The sequence below is a fragment of the Eschrichtius robustus genome, chromosome 1, assembly GCF_028021215.1.
Source record: "Eschrichtius robustus isolate mEscRob2 chromosome 1, mEscRob2.pri, whole genome shotgun sequence".
NCBI lineage: Eukaryota > Metazoa > Chordata > Mammalia > Artiodactyla > Eschrichtiidae > Eschrichtius > Eschrichtius robustus.
The window spans coordinates 162,939,106-162,956,519 of NC_090824.1; the positions used below are offsets into that span (position 1 = coordinate 162,939,106).

The 17,414-nt window shown below is 48.3% G+C and overlaps 2 protein-coding genes across 3 annotated transcripts in view; both read left to right on the forward strand.

The window, feature by feature from the left end:
• The window catches only part of TTLL13 (tubulin tyrosine ligase like 13), a 14,025-nt gene extending 5,071 nt beyond the window's left edge, over positions 1–8,954 (forward strand). Inside the window, 14 exon segments of the mRNA XM_068557902.1 lie at positions 1,265–1,419; positions 1,895–2,051; positions 2,626–2,768; positions 3,379–3,465; positions 3,878–3,986; positions 4,462–4,655; positions 6,100–6,166; positions 6,168–6,214; positions 6,216–6,284; positions 6,781–6,961; positions 7,253–7,426; positions 8,087–8,092; positions 8,203–8,314; positions 8,687–8,954. Coding sequence (XP_068414003.1) covers positions 1,265–1,419; positions 1,895–2,051; positions 2,626–2,768; positions 3,379–3,465; positions 3,878–3,986; positions 4,462–4,655; positions 6,100–6,166; positions 6,168–6,214; positions 6,216–6,284; positions 6,781–6,961; positions 7,253–7,426; positions 8,087–8,092; positions 8,203–8,314; positions 8,687–8,943 — 1,758 coding nt within the window. The 3' untranslated portion in view covers positions 8,944–8,954.
• Positions 8,955–9,214: 260 nt separating this feature from the next.
• Positions 9,215–16,793, forward strand: NGRN (neugrin, neurite outgrowth associated). 2 transcript variants are annotated; one of them, XM_068557881.1, is made up of 3 exons: positions 9,215–9,531; positions 10,247–10,357; positions 15,696–16,793. In XM_068557881.1, exons 1-3 carry the CDS (start codon positions 9,230–9,232, stop codon positions 16,309–16,311), a joined length of 1,029 nt encoding a protein of 342 aa, XP_068413982.1. In that variant the 5' UTR covers positions 9,215–9,229; the 3' UTR covers positions 16,312–16,793. The 2 variants fall into 2 exon arrangements, with proteins under 2 accessions (XP_068413982.1, XP_068413992.1); XM_068557891.1 differs by lacking the exon at positions 9,215–9,531 and adding an exon at positions 9,670–9,855.
• The last annotated feature ends 621 nt before the right edge of the window (positions 16,794–17,414 follow it).

Sequence of the window (17,414 nt, forward strand, 5' to 3'; positions counted from 1 at the left end):
TTGCGCGGGCTTCTCATTGCGGTGGCTTCTTTTGCTGCGGAGCACGGGCTCTAGGCGCGCAGGCTTCAGTAGTTGTGGCTCGCAGGCTCTAGGCGCGCGGGCTTCAGTAGTTGCGGCTCACGGGCTCTAGAGCGCAGGCCCAGTAGTTGTGGCGCGCGGGCTTAGTTGCTCCGCCGCATGTGGGATCTTCCCCGACCAGGGCTTGAACCCGTGTCCCCTGCACTGGCAGGCGGATTCTTAACCACTGCGCCACCAGGGAAGCCCCAGATATTACTTCTTCATGGTATTTTTGTTATCCTCTAATTGGGTCTTTGTGGTGGTTAGCAGTAAAATAATTTAAAAGTGTCTGTAGGCTTATTTTGAGGGAAGCCAAGCAGGGAGCTGAGACTATCACCTATCCCACGAATTATGGGAGAAGAGCGAGAGCGAGAGACTGCTAGAAGCGCTTAAAAAGCCCCTAAGAAGGGGCATGCAGAGAGCAGTTGTGAGATGAGGGTAACAATGACAGCATTTATTGAGGTCGGACACTGTTAAGTGCTTTTACATTCTCACCTCATTAAATCCTCAAAAAGATACCCTTATGTTTTTGTTTTGTTTTGTTTTTTTGGCTTCGGCCACAGCTTGTGGGCTCTTAGTTGCCCGACCAGGGATCGAACCCGTGCCCCCTGCAGTGAAAGCACCAAGTCCTAACCAATGGACCGCCAGGGAATTCCCAAAAGATATCCTTATGTTAAGGACACTAAGGCTCAGAAATACTCAGTTCACACAGCTCATACGGGGAAAAACCAGAGAGCACTGAACCTCCCAGCCCTGAGGGCCAGAGCAGCGGGGGTTTCCAGCAGGCCACCCTGGCAATGCCTTGCCCTCTGAGAGTGCCACTGCCGTGCATTCCCTGGGGCTGCTCCTTAGTTTCCTTTCTCTTTGGGGAAATGTTTTCTCATTTGCTTTGTGTTATTCCGCACCAGTTATTCCTTTAGGGCTAGTCCCAGGTAGTCTGAGGGATGTTATATGGTGGCTAGAAGGCCCAAGGTCCTGGCTAGCCCTTCTCACCGCCCCTCATTTGCTAACCTTGCTGTGTATGTGTGTTTTGGGGAGAGGCCAAGCGGCAGTTTCTCACCTGCCTTAGGGAACCTTCCTTTTCTCCCTTGGGGACTTGGTGCAGTGTTTACCTTCACTGTGACTTCTCCCTTGACCTCCCCAGTCCTTATCCACTGCTATCTGGAATGTTCAGGCCCCAGGAACTGCCCCTTACTGTGGGCGACAGTATAACCAACTGGCTCTGTTTCAGAAAATCAACCACTTCCCTGGCATGACAGAAATCTGCCACAAAGATCTGCTGGCTCGGAACCTCAACTGCATGCAGAAACTCTATCCTACTGAGTGCAACATCTTCCCGTGCACCTGGTGCCTCCCTGCAGAGTGAGTGAGCCTGGCTCCCCAGGTTGAGATTCTGGGGGAGGAAAGGGTTCGCCATCTCAGTTCCCACCAGACTCTGGCTCTGGGACCTAGAATGTCTCAGGGGGACAGAAGTAGAAGGGAAGTTTTAGCTGAAAACAAAAGAGACGGTTAAAGAAAAGTAGGTCTCAAACTATTATGTATAAAATAAACTACAAGGATATATTGTACAACACAGGGAATAGAGCCAATATTTTAAAGTAACTATAAATAGTGTGTAACCTTTAAAAATTGTGAATAACTATATTGTACACCTGAAACTTATATAATGTTGTACCTCAACTATATAATTTAAAAAAAAAAAGAAAAAGAGAAAAGTAGGTGTGAGACTGATTACTCCAGGAAGAGCAGGGATTGGACAGCAGGAAGAACTCCCCAGGGTCCTGGTTCAGCCATCATGCACAGAAACCCTCTGACCACCACCCTCCTCTGCATATAGCTATGGGGACTTCCAGTCCTATGTTCGTCAGCGAAAAACCCGCACTTATATCTGTAAGCCAGACAGGGGCTGTCAGGGACGTGGCATCTTCATCACCCGAAATCCATGGGAGATCAAGCCAGGAGAACATATGATCTGCCAGCAATACATCTCCAAGGTGAAGGGTGCCTCAGGACCACCAGGTCCCTCTGCCAGCACTGGGTGCCTCATCTCCCCCAAAGCCAGGGAGGAAGACAGTTTTAGGCTCCTATCCTTCCTGCCATCCTCGTTATCTGGGAGGCAGCATGGGCCATGGTTCAGAGCCAACCTGCTCTGAACCTGAGTTTCTCTACTTTCTAGATATGTGATCTTGGGCAAATTTCTAACTTTTTCCATGCCTCAGTTTCCTCATCTGTTAATGGGCATAAAAACAGTAACTACCTTATATGGTTACAGTGAAAAGAAAATTTTTTTTTGGTTACTGTGAAAATTAAATGAGTTATTATGTATTTGAAGCGCTTACAACAGTTTATGGTACATAGTAAGTACTTCAAAAGTACAGTCGGCCCTCCCTCCATATCTGCAGATGTGGAACCCGTGGATATGGAGGGCTGACACCATTTTATACAATGTACTTGAGCATCTGTGGAGTTTGGTATCCATGGCGGGTGGGGGTCCTGGATCCAGTCTCCTGCAGATACTGAGGGACCACTGTATTATTACTTTTCCCTGGTGGGTTTGCATGCTCTCAGCCCTTCCTCATTGATGGCTTCAAGTTTGACATGCGAATCTATGTCCTGATCACATCCTGTGACCCTCTTCGGACCTTCATGTATGAGGAGGGTCTGGCCCGCTTTGCCACCATGCCCTATGTGGAGCCCAGCCACAGCAACCTGGTAAGAGGCCAGCTGGGGAACTTGCCTGGCAGTCCAGTGTTTAAGACTTCGCCTTCCAATGCAGGGGGTGTGGGTTTGATCCGTGGTCCGGGAGCTAAGATCCCACATGCCTCCTGGCCAGAAAACCAAAATGTAAAACAGAAGCAATATTGTAACAAATTCAATAGAGACTTTAAAAAATGGTCCACATCCAAAAAAAAAAAAAAAATCTTTAGAAAAAAAAAAATCCTAAAAAAAAGAGGCCAGCCAGCAGCACTAGGGTGCAGGGCAGCACCCTCTTCTCTTCCACTGCCACGAGTGCTGAGGTTCTGTGGAGAAACCAGGTAGAGGGTCTTGTCACGCAGCTAGCTTGTCACACATGAACAAGGGGTGAAGCCTGGAGCGCCTTGGCACCTGGCTGGAAGGACAGCATTCAGGGGGTGCTGACTGCGGAGAAGCCATGCCTGCAGGAAGGGCACGCCCCTTCCCCAGGAGCTTACAGGACAGTCCTCCGTGAAGAGGGACAGGAGATGAGCCATCCAGGGGAGGGGTAGGTAATCAGAAGGCAACAAAGGGCTGGAGAGAAGAACTGCATGGAAGTAGCCTGACCACAGGGCCACTCTCTTCCTGGGATGACATCTGCAAGCATCTGGCCAACTATGCCGTCAACAAACACAATGAGAATTTTGTCCGGAATGATGCTGTGGGCAGTAAGAGGTATGCCCTACTCTGTTTTCTCCTCTTTCTCTGCCCTTTAGCCCCACAGTCTCAGCAGAGCTGAGTTGGCCCTTGGGAGGTTGAGCTGGCTCAACCTTTATAGACCCCTGTCTTGTGCCTGACCACCAAGTGCAGCCCCAAACCCCACCCTATAATTAAACCCTGCTCCAAGCTGGTGGCAACCCCTTAAAGCACAAGGAACCTAGGCATGGAATTACGATTAGTGTTAGGGAGCTTCCTGTCTGCAGCCCGGCCCCACTGGTCTTCCTCTGAGCACTGAGCCTCACAGGAAGCCGTCAACACTCAACGCCTGGCTGCAAGAGCACAGCTACGACCCCCGAGAGCTGTGGGGAGACACTGAGGACATCATCATCAAAGCCATCATCTCAGCACATTCTGTTCTTCACCACAGCTACCGAACCTGTCTTCCCCAGTATCTGAGTGGAGGTACATGTGCCTGTTTTGAGATCCTCGGTTTTGACATCTTGTTGGACCACAAGCTGAAACCCTGGCTGCTGGAGGTGAGGATTATCTCCCAGGCTTTGCAAAACCAAGGTCCGCCCCTGAACAGGTCACCTGGGATAGGAGTGTACTCAGGTGGTAGAACACAGAATGGAGGATGCAGAGGCACTAGGGTGGATAGGATCTAGCAGAAGGTGTAAGACATTTGCACTTTTGACCTGCTAAATCCAATCTTGGTGGTCTCTGGCCTCCACCATAGGAACCCAGGTTTTGGATCCCAAAAGTTCCTCATGTAAGCCTTGCCTTTAAGGACACTATAGCTATAGAGTCAGGCTGTCTGATTTGCTCTCACCAGCCTACGCACTGGAGGGATCTCTGGCAGAGTCCTGTGGCCTTGGAAGTCAGAACATCCAGCTTCCTTGGCTGAGGCCACTGGAGGGGGGTGTCTCTCCTAGAACCTCCAGCTGGGCCTGCAAGAATCATGATGTGCTCAGGTGGTCTAGGAAGGGGATGGATAATGACTCCTCCCGGCAGGTAAACCACTCTCCAAGCTTCACCACTGACTCACACCTTGATCAAGAAGTGAAGGATGCACTTCTCTGTGATGCCATGACCCTTGTCAACCTCCGGGGCTGTGACAAAAGAAAGGTGATAGAAGAGGATAAGCGGCGAGTCAAGAAGCAGCTTTTCCAGTGCCACCAACAGCCAAGAGAAGCCAGGGGCCCCAGGTGTTTGACGTGTGTTTAGTTGTGTAACTTACCTTCTTTTGTTATTACTTTCCTGAGAGTAAAAGTCCTTCTCTAGATGGAGAAGGCAGTCTGGGGCTGATTAGCTATTAAAAACATTTTTTTTGGCATCGATAATACACCACATATCATAGATAAGTGATGCATTATCTATGCAAATTCCAAAGACATGGTGAATAGTCTCTCTCCTACCCTCCTCCTCCAGCTACTCAGTTTTCCCCCCTGGAGCCAATCAATGTTCCCTGGGTCATGTGTATACTTTCACAAACATTTAATGCACATATATACATGTATTTATATAAATTGTTTTTCTCCCTTTACCCAGACAATAGCATAACTTTCACACTGTCTGTACCCTACTTACCAATGCATTTTAGAGCTACTTCCTATTAGTATGTAAGGAACTTTACGGGGTTTGTTCTTTTTTTTAAATTTATTTTCAACAAATCTCCTCTAGAAACCATTACCTAAGAAGGTTTATAATTATGAAACAGAGAAAACAGTTTAGTCATTCAATAATAGGTTATTGTTTAAATCAGTATTGTTTACCCACTGTTGTTTTAATTGTAAGATGGGTTACAAACATGGTAATGTGTTGCTGATACTCAATTATAATTTGTTAATGATAATAAAAATGAACTTGAGTAGAGCGAGGATTATTCCTGTAACAGCATCACTCTTCACCACTTGCATTGCGATATGCAGGCCAGTGTGTATCTGATTTGCCATGATATCCTGAGGACCTGGCACACAATAGGCACTCAAATGTCTGTGTGAATGAAGGTGAAGTATAACTGTAAATACCCTAGGTATTCCCACGAGACTGGACTGTGCACATGTCTTTCAATGAGGGAAAAAGGTTGAAAACTACTGGACTTAAAAAACAGTACAATCATAGAATCAGAATACTAGGCAGCCATTTAAAAATGTTATATGATCCCATTTTCATCTAAAACAAAGAAGGAAGGGAAGGAAGGAATAAAGAAAGAACAAAGTAATGAGTGGCAAAGCCAGGGTTCAAACTCAGTAAGTCCTGCCCTACAGTCCATGCTCATAGCCAATATGCTTATTTCACAGTAAGATTAGAGGTTTTTATCTTCTTTTTGCTCTTCTAAATTTTCTGTAATTAACATATACTACTCTATAATCAGAAACCTAAAAGACTATGATAACTTGGAGTGCTAGTTTACAAGTGGACACCATTGCACTTAAGATGAAAACCAGATTTCTGAAAGTCAAGCCTATTTTCATAGCTACACACAGGTGGGACTGGCCACAGATGGGCTTGGCAGCTTTTTGCCACATGGGCGGGGCCAGAAAGGCCATGAAGCTAGCAGCAGGTTCTCAAAGCCTCAGCCAGCCTTCCTCTCCCTACTGAACATTCTCACAGTCCTTCCTTGACTCACCCTGAGCTTGGTTTCCACAGGCGAGAACAAACTGAGTCATCCCATGCAGCAATGCTGGACCAGGAACGCTATGAGGATTCCCACCTGGGGGGAATACCGGCGGTTCTACCCTGGGCCTGACACGGAGAAGTACGCCCTTCTTCAAGCACAATGGCTCCCTCTTCCGGGAGACTGCTGCTTCCAAGGCCAGAGAGGAGTGTGCCAGGTACTTTGCCCTACATTCTCCTCTGTCCACCTGGGTGGGGGCAGATCCTGAAGCTGAATTGCTCCTCAGCAGGGTGGAGAGGAAGCCAGACACTTGAGGAAAGAGGAATGGAGTTACAAATTCTATCAAACTTTTTTTTAATCTTCAAAAAATTTTTTTAAATTGAAGTATAGTTAATTACAAAGCTGAGACTTCCCTGCCCCCCCGCCCCGCTTTTTTTGGCTGCGCCGTGTGGCTTGTGGGATCTTCCCCGACCAGGGATTGAACCCAGGTCCTCGGCAGTGAAAGCGCCGAGTCCTAACCACTGGACCGCCAGGGAACTCCTTCTATCAGACTCGTAACGACTGAGTTTAGTAGGTTTCCCCATCTTCCGTCTCCTTCCTCTCCCATCAGTCCCCCAAACAGATCAATTTCCTACTCTTCCCCCATCCCCATTTTCCCTCACCCCCTTTCTAACACAATTTCTCCGGTATCTGAAGCTGCTGTGTCTTGTCAGGCAGCAACTAGAAGAGATCCGCCTTGAGCAGGAACAGCAGGAGACCTCAGGCAATAAGAGGCGAAAGGAAAACAAGGACCAGAACCAGGGTGAATCAGGAAGGGAGAAGAGCCAATCCAGGGCCCGGCTCAGGGGCCTTTCCACCCACTTGGCTTATAGGAACCGGAACCGGGAGAAAGAGGTGTCAGGGGTTTTGCAGCTCTTGCTTTTCTGCAGGAAAACGGGTTGGGACTACGAGAGAAGGGAATCTCTGCTGTCCTCTCCTCCTCTTGTACGAGAGATGAGTTCCTAATCAGTACGTTGAATCTGACCTTTTGGAACAGGAGGTGAGAAAGTGGATAGCAAAGGGAACCTTCCACCAAGGCCAGGGAAAGGACGGAGGTAGAGTGGGCAGGAGTCTTGCAGCCATCCTTGTTGATGACTGGGGACTCATCCTTGGAGATCCTGCATTCATCTCTCATGTACCTTGTAGCTGCTACCAGTACACCTGGACACTATGCAGCCGCAAGAAATTGTGGAAGAGGAGGAGCTGGAGCGGATGAAGGCCCTGCTACAAAGGGAAAATCTCATCAGAAGTCTGGGTATCGTAGAGCAGATCACCCGCATGCTGTACCCCAGCCACCGGGGCCAGAAAAAACTTCATTGAGTATCGGATGAGGGTCCCTGCACAGCCTCTCATAGAACAAGGGAACAAGGGCTCTACCGCACATGGTGGTGGCCACAGCCAAGGAGGCTAATGTGATGGTGTCTGGCAGTGGAGCCTGGGAAAGCAGTGTATGCTGGGCCTTGGGAAAGGGTCTGTTGGTTGCTTTTGCATGTGTTCCGAAGCTCCCTTGTTTCTAGTAATGACATCCAGCCAAGAGCAGTCTCACAAGAGACTTGTTCTCTATATTCCTATCTTGCAATAACCCCAAACTCATGACTGACAACAAGGCCATCACCCTCAGCGGCTTCTGTGTAATCTCTCCCTAGCACTGCCAGTGCTGTGGCTCTAACGGGAGATAAATAAATGATCTTGGGCCAACAAAACAGCTACCAAGTTCACTATTCCCTGGGCTAGTAGCAAACCTGTTGGGTCCTCTGTTTTTGTTGAATCCCAAAGGAGTAACTGGTTAAATAGTGGGCATGGCCTAGAAGAGATTTTTCTTGTCTTATTTTCTTCCACCACACCATCCAGCCTCACAAGAAATGTGGTAAGGGGCTGCTCTTCTCCTCTAGGCTAGATTTCACCAGGACGGGCTGGGCAGTCAAGAACTGCAATGTGTGAATCTGGTCCCATTGGTCCTCCTGAGAAGGGCCGCCAAAGAGCAGGGTCCTCATTTCCTGCATCCAGTTCGGCCCCATGAATTGATCCCCAGGATCTTAGGGCCACTGCCAAGCATGAATGCTGCAATTCCATATCATTCCTGGTGCCATCTGCAGCCCAAGAATGTCAACTGGATGAGAGATCCAGCAGACATCAGCCCCTGTTCATTGTCAATGAAGACATGTGGAAGGCGCTATTTTTCCAGCGCCAGAATCAGGCTCACTAGCCGTTAAGTATGCAAAACTAGCTTTGGTCACTCTGACCTGTATAAAGTCCCACTAGCAAATATTACAGCTGGGATGCTCCCAAAATATTATTTGGCACTTCCAGCAGTGTGGGGATGGAGGAGGTAGTGGACCCATTTATTTACCTCCTTCTGTGTACTAAACCCTGGTGATAGACATGGCAGAAATACATCCAACAAATGTAACAGGGATATGGACAAGTAAACACACCAATTACAATACAATGTGGTAAAGATGCTGGAGGGAAGCATGAGATGCCATTCCTCTGTGTTGGTAATTGGGCAACAGTTGGGAAAGAGGTGAGCAAATCTCTTCTGTGAATACCAACTCAGGGGGACCCATGTTTCCACTGCAGAAGGCCAAACCAGCAGAAGGCTAGAAGCCATAAACCGAGCCCTGGCAGGATCAGTGCCACCCTTTTTAACCCCAAGCTAGGGCTATCTTCTGCAACGGGAAAGAGTGGTAAGTGGCTCATGGACTGAATGCACCTTGCCTTCCATGCTAGACTCTGAACACAGAGCAGCCGAGGCCTGGCATCTCACCCTCTGCCCTACCTCTGCACCCCTGCTGCAGCATACCCCTGCACTCCTCGACATCAGGCACCAGAGGTAAATGTAGGAAGGAAGCCCAGAACTCAAGCGGTCCTGGAGAACCCACTCAGGTTTCCAAAAGGGCAAAGCGTCTTCAATCTTTGCTAACTCAAAGACTGCCACCAAACTTCAGTGTGAAAAGCCCTGGCCAGGAACCCTGTTTGCATAAGGCAAAACACAAAGACACCAAGAATTCCTCAATACCCTAAGATTGTTTTCGGATGGGTAAAGACTAAAAGATGAAAAGGAGCCAGGGCCGGCCATGTGCTCATCTCCGTCCTTCAAACCTTAGCCTGGATTTACCGCTAATGATGAGTCTGAACCCTGGGTGCGGCCCGGGGCTGGAGGTTATCCCGGCGACAAGAAGTCCCTTTCCCAGAGGAGCCGAGTTCCCACGGCACGGATCCTTCGCCATCAGAGAACCGCCGAGGGGACGTCCTGACAGCCGCTGTGGCGGAGACAGGCCGGCCTGGGCAGCCGTTGGGGCAGAGGGGCGGCTCTTGGCAACTGAACTCGTCTTTTTATTAAAGTTTATGCTGTTTTGCAGGAGCGTCCTCTACCTCATACCCGCCTCCGAGTTTCAGCGAGGCCTGCTCCGTAATTACAACGGGTAAGGGTGGGTAGCAGAGCAGTTCAAGCCCAGAAGCCACGCCCCCAGACGGAAGCGGAAAAGACGCGCCTGCCCCTCAGCTTCCCGCCCAATTCCGGTCCCGCCCCGCGGCTTCAAGCGCTACCCTGTGGGGGGCGGGGGAGGGCTCTTTCTCGTCGACATGGCGCTTGCTCTGAACTCCTTGCTGGGCGGGGGTGTCCGTGCAGCGGTCGCTCGCTGTGGGTTTGCTACCCGGGGCGTGGCGATCCCGGGATCTGTCGGCCGTGAGCCGGACCCCGATTCCGACTGGGAGCCGGAGGAGCGGGAGCTGCAGGAGGTGGAGAGGTACCGGCTCCTTCCCGGGCCCTCAGCCTGAAGCAGGGCCTCGGGCCTGGGCGCCCAGGCCGCGCCCCCTTGGCGCCGGGCGTCCTGCGGCGGCCCTTATTTCTCACCCGTTGTCAGGGGCACAGGGGCAGCTGTTAGCTCCTTTGGGACCACGAGTCCCTTCACCAAGGACGTATTTCATCACCCATTTAAAGAATTCGGCAACAGCTTATGGGCTGTTGTTCTTGGTGTTAGATTTCTGGGGCGGTGTTCAGAGCAGGTCTAGGCTGACAGACATGGCCAGGTTGTCCTTGCAAAGAGAAGCGGGCTGGGCGCTCTGACTTAGCCCAAGGCTCTTAAACCACCCATCTGGCTTCCACGCATGGCTTCTGCCCTTGGTTCTCTCTCTCAGCGCCCTGAAACGACAGAGAAAAGCTATCCGGTTCCAGAAAATTCGGAAGCAAATGGAGGCGCCAGGTTCCCCGCCCAGGACCCTGACGTGGGAAGCCATGGAGCAGATCCGGTAAGACTGTTGGCAGTTAGGATCTGCTGTGATGAGAAGTGAAGGATACTAACTAGGGCTTAGAACTTAGAACGTTGTTTTTGTATTTTTTGCTTTTTATCTTTCAAGATTTCTAACAGAAAAGTCAAGTAATAAGATAAACGTCGATGAGCCCATCTAGATGTAATGGTTTTTAACGTTATGACACGGTTCATTTTTTGCTGAAATTTTTAAATAGTAAGTTACAGGCGTCACAACATTTAACGCGTATATAGTAAGTAGATCATGACGTTCTTGATCTAAGGACCAGGGATGGAGCTTCCATGGTTACGTTGCTCTGAAGAGAGGATCCGTATCTTAGAAAAGAGATCCTCTTTTAAATTTTAAGTTTTTTGTTTTGAATAGATAATACATATGGCTCAAAATTAGAACAGTATAACAGGGCATACGCATTGAGAGATGTTAATCCCCCCTAGTCTCCTATGGATACTATTTTTAATAGTTTCTTGTGTCATTTTCTAGGTTTCCTTATGCAAATAGAAGCAAGCACGTATGAATACAGAATTTTATTTTCACTTCTATAATCACAAACAGTAGAATACTATAAATGCTGTTCTATACTTTGTTTTGTTCACTTAATATATTCTGAAGCTCTTTTCACTTCCCAAGAGAGAGCTCCTCATTCTTTTTTGTAGATGCTTAGTAAACTGTAGTTTATTTTACCAGTCTTTTATGGTGGGCACTTGAATTGTTTCCACTCACTTGCTGTAACAGATAGTGCTCCAGTGCATAACTTTGTATGCTCTAAATATCTGCCAGAAGTATTTACACTTCCATAAATGTATGTGTTGCATACATTCCTAGAAGTAGGGCTGCAACTGAACCGAAGGGCAAATGGACTTGCATTTTGATAAATATTGCTAAATAGTCCTTTGTAGGTCATGTTCCTTTTTCCATTCCCATCAGAATAACTCTGGAATTGAAACTTAGAATAAAGGGGGTTTTATAGAGCTGATCAAGATTCTATGAGCCTGTAGCATCTCTCCCCTGTCAGCTTCCTCTTCTACTTGAACACCAGCCTTTTCAACCCTTCCATCTTCCCACCTGTCATCTCCCCTTTTGTGATCAATAAATATCTTTTTATTTCAGAGAAAAAACAGGCTATTAGGTAAGAACTGTTTAAAGCTTTTTGGTCTCCTCCTTACCTTCCACTCTCAATCTTGTGCTCTGTTCACACCTCTGGGGAAGTGGTAGTCCTTCACTTGTCTAGGACCAGTTCTCTGGGTGCTCTAGGTCAAGTCCCTACCTAATTTCTCAGGGACCTACATCTGTCAACTTAAGGTTGTCCATGTTGTGTGCCGGTCTCAGTCTGTCAATAACCAGTGTTGTGGCTGAGCCAGCCCTTGTGGTTCTTAAGACTGCAAGATGCCCTTCAGCAATAACCATCAGGAAACTGCTGGGTGTAGGGGGGTGGGGGGGAGGGTTATTACTTACAGGACCTGGAAATTATATGGCACACCTGAGGCCACACAGCGAGGTCATGGGTAGAGAGAGGTGCAAGGGCCTGGGGTTCTGCTTTTATTGGGGTTAAGGGTGGGGGCCTAGGGTTTTGAGGGCTCACTCTTTATTGGTGAATTTAACAGGAATTGTTTTTAATTTTTAAATTTTATTTTAAATTATTTATTTATTTATTTTGGCTGTGCCAGGTGTTCGTTGCGGCATGCGGGATCTTTAGTTGCAGCATGCAGGGTTTTTTTTTTTTAAGTTGCGGCACACGGGATCTTTAGTTGCGGCATGCAAACTCTTAGTTGCAGCGTGTGGGATCGAGTTCCCTGACCAGGGATCAAACCCGGGCCCCCTGCCTTGGGAGCATGGAGTCTTAGCCACTGGACCGCCAGGGAAGTCCCTTAACAGGAATTTAAAGCGCAAGAAGAGAAAAAGCAAGTGGCCCAAGTGGTTAGTTATTGAAGCCAACCATAATCTCTAAAACAAACGCGCCAATGGAGGGATGGGGGGAAGCCTGGCTTTTTATATAGTTGTGTGGCTGGCAGTGTGTTTATTGGAGATAGCCATCTTTGAAGTGCATGCCTTGGCAAGCAAAGCTTAAGTCAGTCACTTGGATTACAAAGAAAAGGAAACCCAGCTGTCAAGGCTATACTACACTCCCTCGTCCTTTAGTTCCCTGCTGGCTCCCTGGCTCCCTACCCTCATTTTTGTTTGTTTCATCACAACAATGAAACTATTATCCACGAATCTACCAGTGACTTCCTCAGTGCTAGGCATAACTGACACTCAAGGCTTTAGCCTGACTAACATTTCTGCAGCATTTGACCTTGTCTGCATTCTTGAAATTCTCCCTTGACCCAGGCTACCACTCACTTCTATTTCTAGGACTGGTTTTCTGTTTCCTCCCTGGGCTCCCCGTCTTCCTCCTGTATCTTTTTTTTTTTTTTTTTTAAGGAATTCCTTTATTTTTTATTATTTATTTATTTTTAGCTGTGTTGGGTCTTCGTTTCTGTGCAAGGGCTTTCTCTAGTTGCGGCAAGCGGGGGCCACTCTTCATCGCGGTGCGCGGGCCTCTCACTATCGCGGCCTCTGTTGTTGCGGAGCACAGGCTCCAGACGCGCAGAGCTCAGTAGTTGTGGCTCACGGGCCCAGTTGCTCCGCGGCATGTGGGATCTTCCCAGAGCAGGGCTCGAACCCGAGTCCCCTGCATTGGCAAGCTGACGCTCAACCACTGCGCCACCAGGGAAGCCCCCTCCTGTATCTTAATTATTGTAGTTTTTAGAGTTGTCTCCTTGGTCGTTTATCTCACTCTGCATATTTTCCTGCCTAATGCCAGCCACTTGCATGGCTTCAACCACTCCTGCTATTGGCTTATGACTTCCAGATCTATCATGTCCAGTCCATGTTTTTCTTCTGAACTCTATATAGTCAACTGTGCACTAGATATCGCTGTTTGGCTGTCACACAGGTTCCTCAAACTCAACATGTACAAAATAGAATTCATCATTATTCCCTGACAATTTCATTCTGCTCCTATTTTTGCTAAAACCCCAAATGGTCCCACCAATCACCCACTCTAAAGATACTGAATCTTGGGACTTCCCTGGTGGCGCAGTGGTTGGGAGTCCGCCTGCCAATGCAGGGGACCCGGGTTCGAGCCCTGGTCCGGGAGGATCCCACATGCCGCGGAGCAACAAAGCCTGTGTGCCACAACTACTGAGCCTGCGCTCTAGAGCCTGTGAGCCACAACTGCTGAGCCCGCGTGCCACAACTACTGAAGCCCGCGTGCCTGGAGCCCGTGCTCCGCAACAAGAGGGGCCACCACAATGAGAGGCCCGCGCACTGCAACGAGGAGTGGCCCCCGCTCGCCGCAACTAAAGAAAGCCTGTGCAGCAACAAAGACCCAGCGCAGCCAAAAATAAATAAATTAATTAATTAACTAAAAAAAAGATGCTGAATCTCAGCCTATTTCTTCGCCCAATATTTAGTTCCTTACCAAGTGTAACCACTTGGCCTTCCTAAAATATTTCTCAAGTCTCTTTCCTCCTCTGCTCTCATTGCCACTGTCTCGGTTCAGACTGCCTGGATTACTGTGACAGCCTCTTGCCTGATCTTTCCATCTCTAGTCTTGCACTGAGAAACTACTGTTACTGAACCAGGTTCATTTGCCTGATACACAGCAAGCCATTGCTGAGACCCCGAGGTTTGCAGCAGAGAAAAGGTTTATTCACAGGCAGCCAAGCAAGGAGATGGGAGAACAAGTCTCAAATCTGCCTCCTTGAAGGAAGAGGCTTAGGATATTTATGGGGTAAAGAAGCAGGGTGGTCTGAGGCTTCGGGAAAGGTGATTAAATGTTAGAAAAAGGTGAAGTAATTGGTGCTCTGCACAGGGGTATCTGAGTTACCTGGTCTTCATGGGATGCATGTTCAGAAAATGGTGGGCAGCATTAGCATGATCTGAGGATGGAGTTTTGGGCCCTTGACATTGAAAGGTCACCCATTCGACACCTGTACAGGCCCAGCTGAATGGTCAGTGGTCTCAACTAGTTTGAACTGGGCAAAACTAGCCCCCTGTTCCTGAACAACAACTTAAGCAACTGTTACCAGAGCAACCCATGGTCAGAGGTGTTATCTATAGGGGGCAGTTAAAGGAGTCTTGTGATGTATTGTCTAGGCTATGTGAAGCTTGGAGGGTATGCAGTTTGCATGAACAATTAAAGCAAGCTTGGTCAGTGAAGGCAGGTTACAGGTTATTATTCATTAAGCAGGTTATAGTTCAGGGAATCTAATTGATGACTGCCCTCTTTCACTACCACTGGATTGAGCTTCAAAATGAAAATTTGCTCATGGCATTCTGCTCCTTAAAATCCTTCCTTGGGCTTCCCTGGTGGCGCAGTGGTTGAGAATCCGCCTGCCAATGCAGGGGACACGGGTTCGAGCCCTGGTCTGGGAAGATCCCACATGCCGCGGAGCAACTAGGCCCGTGAGCCACAACTACTGAGCCTGCGCGTCTGGAGCCTGTGCTCCGCAACAAGAGAGGCCGCGATAGTGAGAGGCCCGCGCACCGTGATGAAGAGTGGCCCCCACTTGCCGCAACTAGAGAAAGCCCTGGCACAGAAACGAAGACCCAACACAGCCATAAATAAATAAATAAACAAATAAATAATTTAAAAAAAAAAAAATCCTTCCTTGGTTCACTGTTGCTTTGGGATAGACTCCAGAATCCCTAAGCATGACATGATCTTGCTCCTGCTCCCACTGTCACACAGATTGAGCTGTTCCCAACAAAGGTGATGTGCTTCTTTGTGTTTCACCTGCTGCTCACTCTACCATCAGTACCTTTGACCTTTTCTTCCTCTCCTCCCCTCTGCCAGCTTATGACAACTTCTCATCTTTTCAGACCAGCTCTAGCGTGGACTTCCTGAAGCAATTCCTGGGCCACCCCGCAAATGTGGTGATAGCCTGTCCCTGCCTCTCCCTCCCCGGTGCTCTCACAGCATCCTCTGCTGGGATATTTCTCATAGTATTTTTGTATGTTACTGTATCTGTCTCCACCACCAGACTGTATGTTCTTTGAAGGGAAAGACAGTCGTCATGCATCCCCAGGATCTAACTGGGGCCTGCCATGCAGTGAGAGGAATTCAGCTGATATGAAATGAAATGACTAAAAGTAGTTGGGTGTTGCTGTTAGCACACAGGAATGGACCGCAGCCATTTAGTGGCACAAGATAAACACTGCGTTTACAGTTTTTCCAAGCCCTCTTCTTTTCATGTATTTATCACTAGTGTTATCAGTTAGCTGTTCTGATAGGAGACTTCTTCACAGATTGAAAACCTGCTTCTTTTTTTCATAGGTATTTACACAGGGAATTTGCAGAGTCCTGGTCCGTTCCCAGATTGGCTGAAGGCTTTGATGTCAGCACTGATGTGATCCGAAGGGTTTTAAAAAGCAAGTTTGTGCCCACATTGGAGCAGAAACTGAAGCAGGATCAAAAAGTCCTTAAGAAAATTGGGCTTGCCCGCTCGCTCCAGCAGCTCCCAGGCTCTGGGGATACCGCAGCACCGCTTTCTGCAAGCCATTCTGTATCGGGCTCTTTGCTGATGCCAGGGGATGAAGCCTCATCCAAAGGCCATGGTCACAGCACAGCTTTGAAAGTGACAGAATTGAACACTCACAGAACAAATACACCAAGGAGACAGAAGGAAAGGAATAAAGGAATCCAGGGACTGGAGGAGGAGAAGAGCTTTGTGCCTGTTGCTGCAGCCCTCAGTCATCCAAGAGAGCTGCAGAAGTTCTCCACCAGTGACTGTGGGGACACCAGAGGAACTGACAGTGATGGATTGCCAAGTGACAAGAAGCTGGCAGAGTTGAAGGCAGGGGAGCCAGGTGACCAGAACTTTAGCAACAAAGTCGTGCAGAGGGGACGAGAGTTCTTTGACAGCAATGGGAACTTCCTGTACAGAATTTGAGCTGGAGCCTGGCTTGTGGAAATGCCACATGAAACACAGCTGGGCAAGTATATTTGGTTCTGCCTGGATTTCTGTGTGTGGATTATCCACCTTGGAATGGGGGGTAGTGATGAGCCTGGAATGTGGGATGAAAGAGTTTCTTGGATTTGAATCTGACAAAGGGCAGAGAACTTCACAGGGTAGTTATGTGTGGGAGCGGGGTGAGTGACTGGGTAGATTCCAGCCTCCTGGAGCACTGCTCCTCCTCTGACCCACGTGGATCTTCAGGACTCACCCTTCTTGCTTGGGCTCTCTGTATGTTGAAACCAGCCTGTATTGCATGTGTTGTTACAAGTTGCTGTGATACTTGCAGTATGTTTGGGAGGAAATTAAAAGTTTGTCTTCTCACCTCATTTACTTCTTGATTAATGAATACTAACAGTTCTGGAACTGCTTAGTCAGTTATCTTCATTATGTGCAAAATAAAGTAAAATGTAGCAGTCTGTGTTGATTGATGCTCTCTGGGATTGGGAGGGTTTACCTGTGAAGGGAAGGGAAGAGGCAAAGGGTCCCTTGTCTAAATATTGGGAGAGAGATGGGGCCAGAGGAATCCCTAATAAAGGGCTCTGTGCCTATCAGCCCTGCTCAGTGATGGACTTTTGACAGCCAAAAACTGGACATTAGGCCTTCCCTAAACACCCAGTCTAAAGCAGCTCCTCTTTCAGTTGCTAGGGCTGTAAAACAAAATGGGGGTGTGGGGATTTGACCAAACAAAAAATGCAAAGCAGGCAAAGTCTTTACAGGCTCTCAACGTAACCTCCAACCACTTCCAAAAGCTTAAGTAGTATCTTATTGTACAGCTTTAATCAGATTTTTACAAGGGTGTTGTGATTTAGGCAAGAATAGATAATAGATCCCTTTTACAAGTATGGTCTTGGGACTTCCCTGGTGGCGCAGTGGTTAAGACTCCGTGCTCCCAATGCAGGGGGCCCGGGGTTCCACCCCTGGTCAGGGAACTAGATCCCACATGCATGCCGCAACTAAGGAGCCGGCGAGCCACAACTACGACCTGGTGCAACCAAATAAATAAATGACAGTAAATAAATACATGAAAAAAAACCCAA

What these genes read in the sequence shown, in the direction of transcription:
- NGRN (XM_068557881.1), top strand. Translation starts at nt 9,230, where the DNA reads ATGATGAGTCTGAACCCTGGGTGCGGCCCGGGGCTGGAGGTTATCCCG. An exon ending in CTGCTCCGTAATTACAACGG is followed by an intron (nt 9,532 to 10,246) that starts GTAAGGGTGGGT and finishes TCTCTCTCTCAG; the next exon opens with CGCCCTGAAACGACAGAGAA. An exon ending in GAAGCCATGGAGCAGATCCG is followed by an intron (nt 10,358 to 15,695) that starts GTAAGACTGTTG and finishes TTTTTTTCATAG; the next exon opens with GTATTTACACAGGGAATTTG.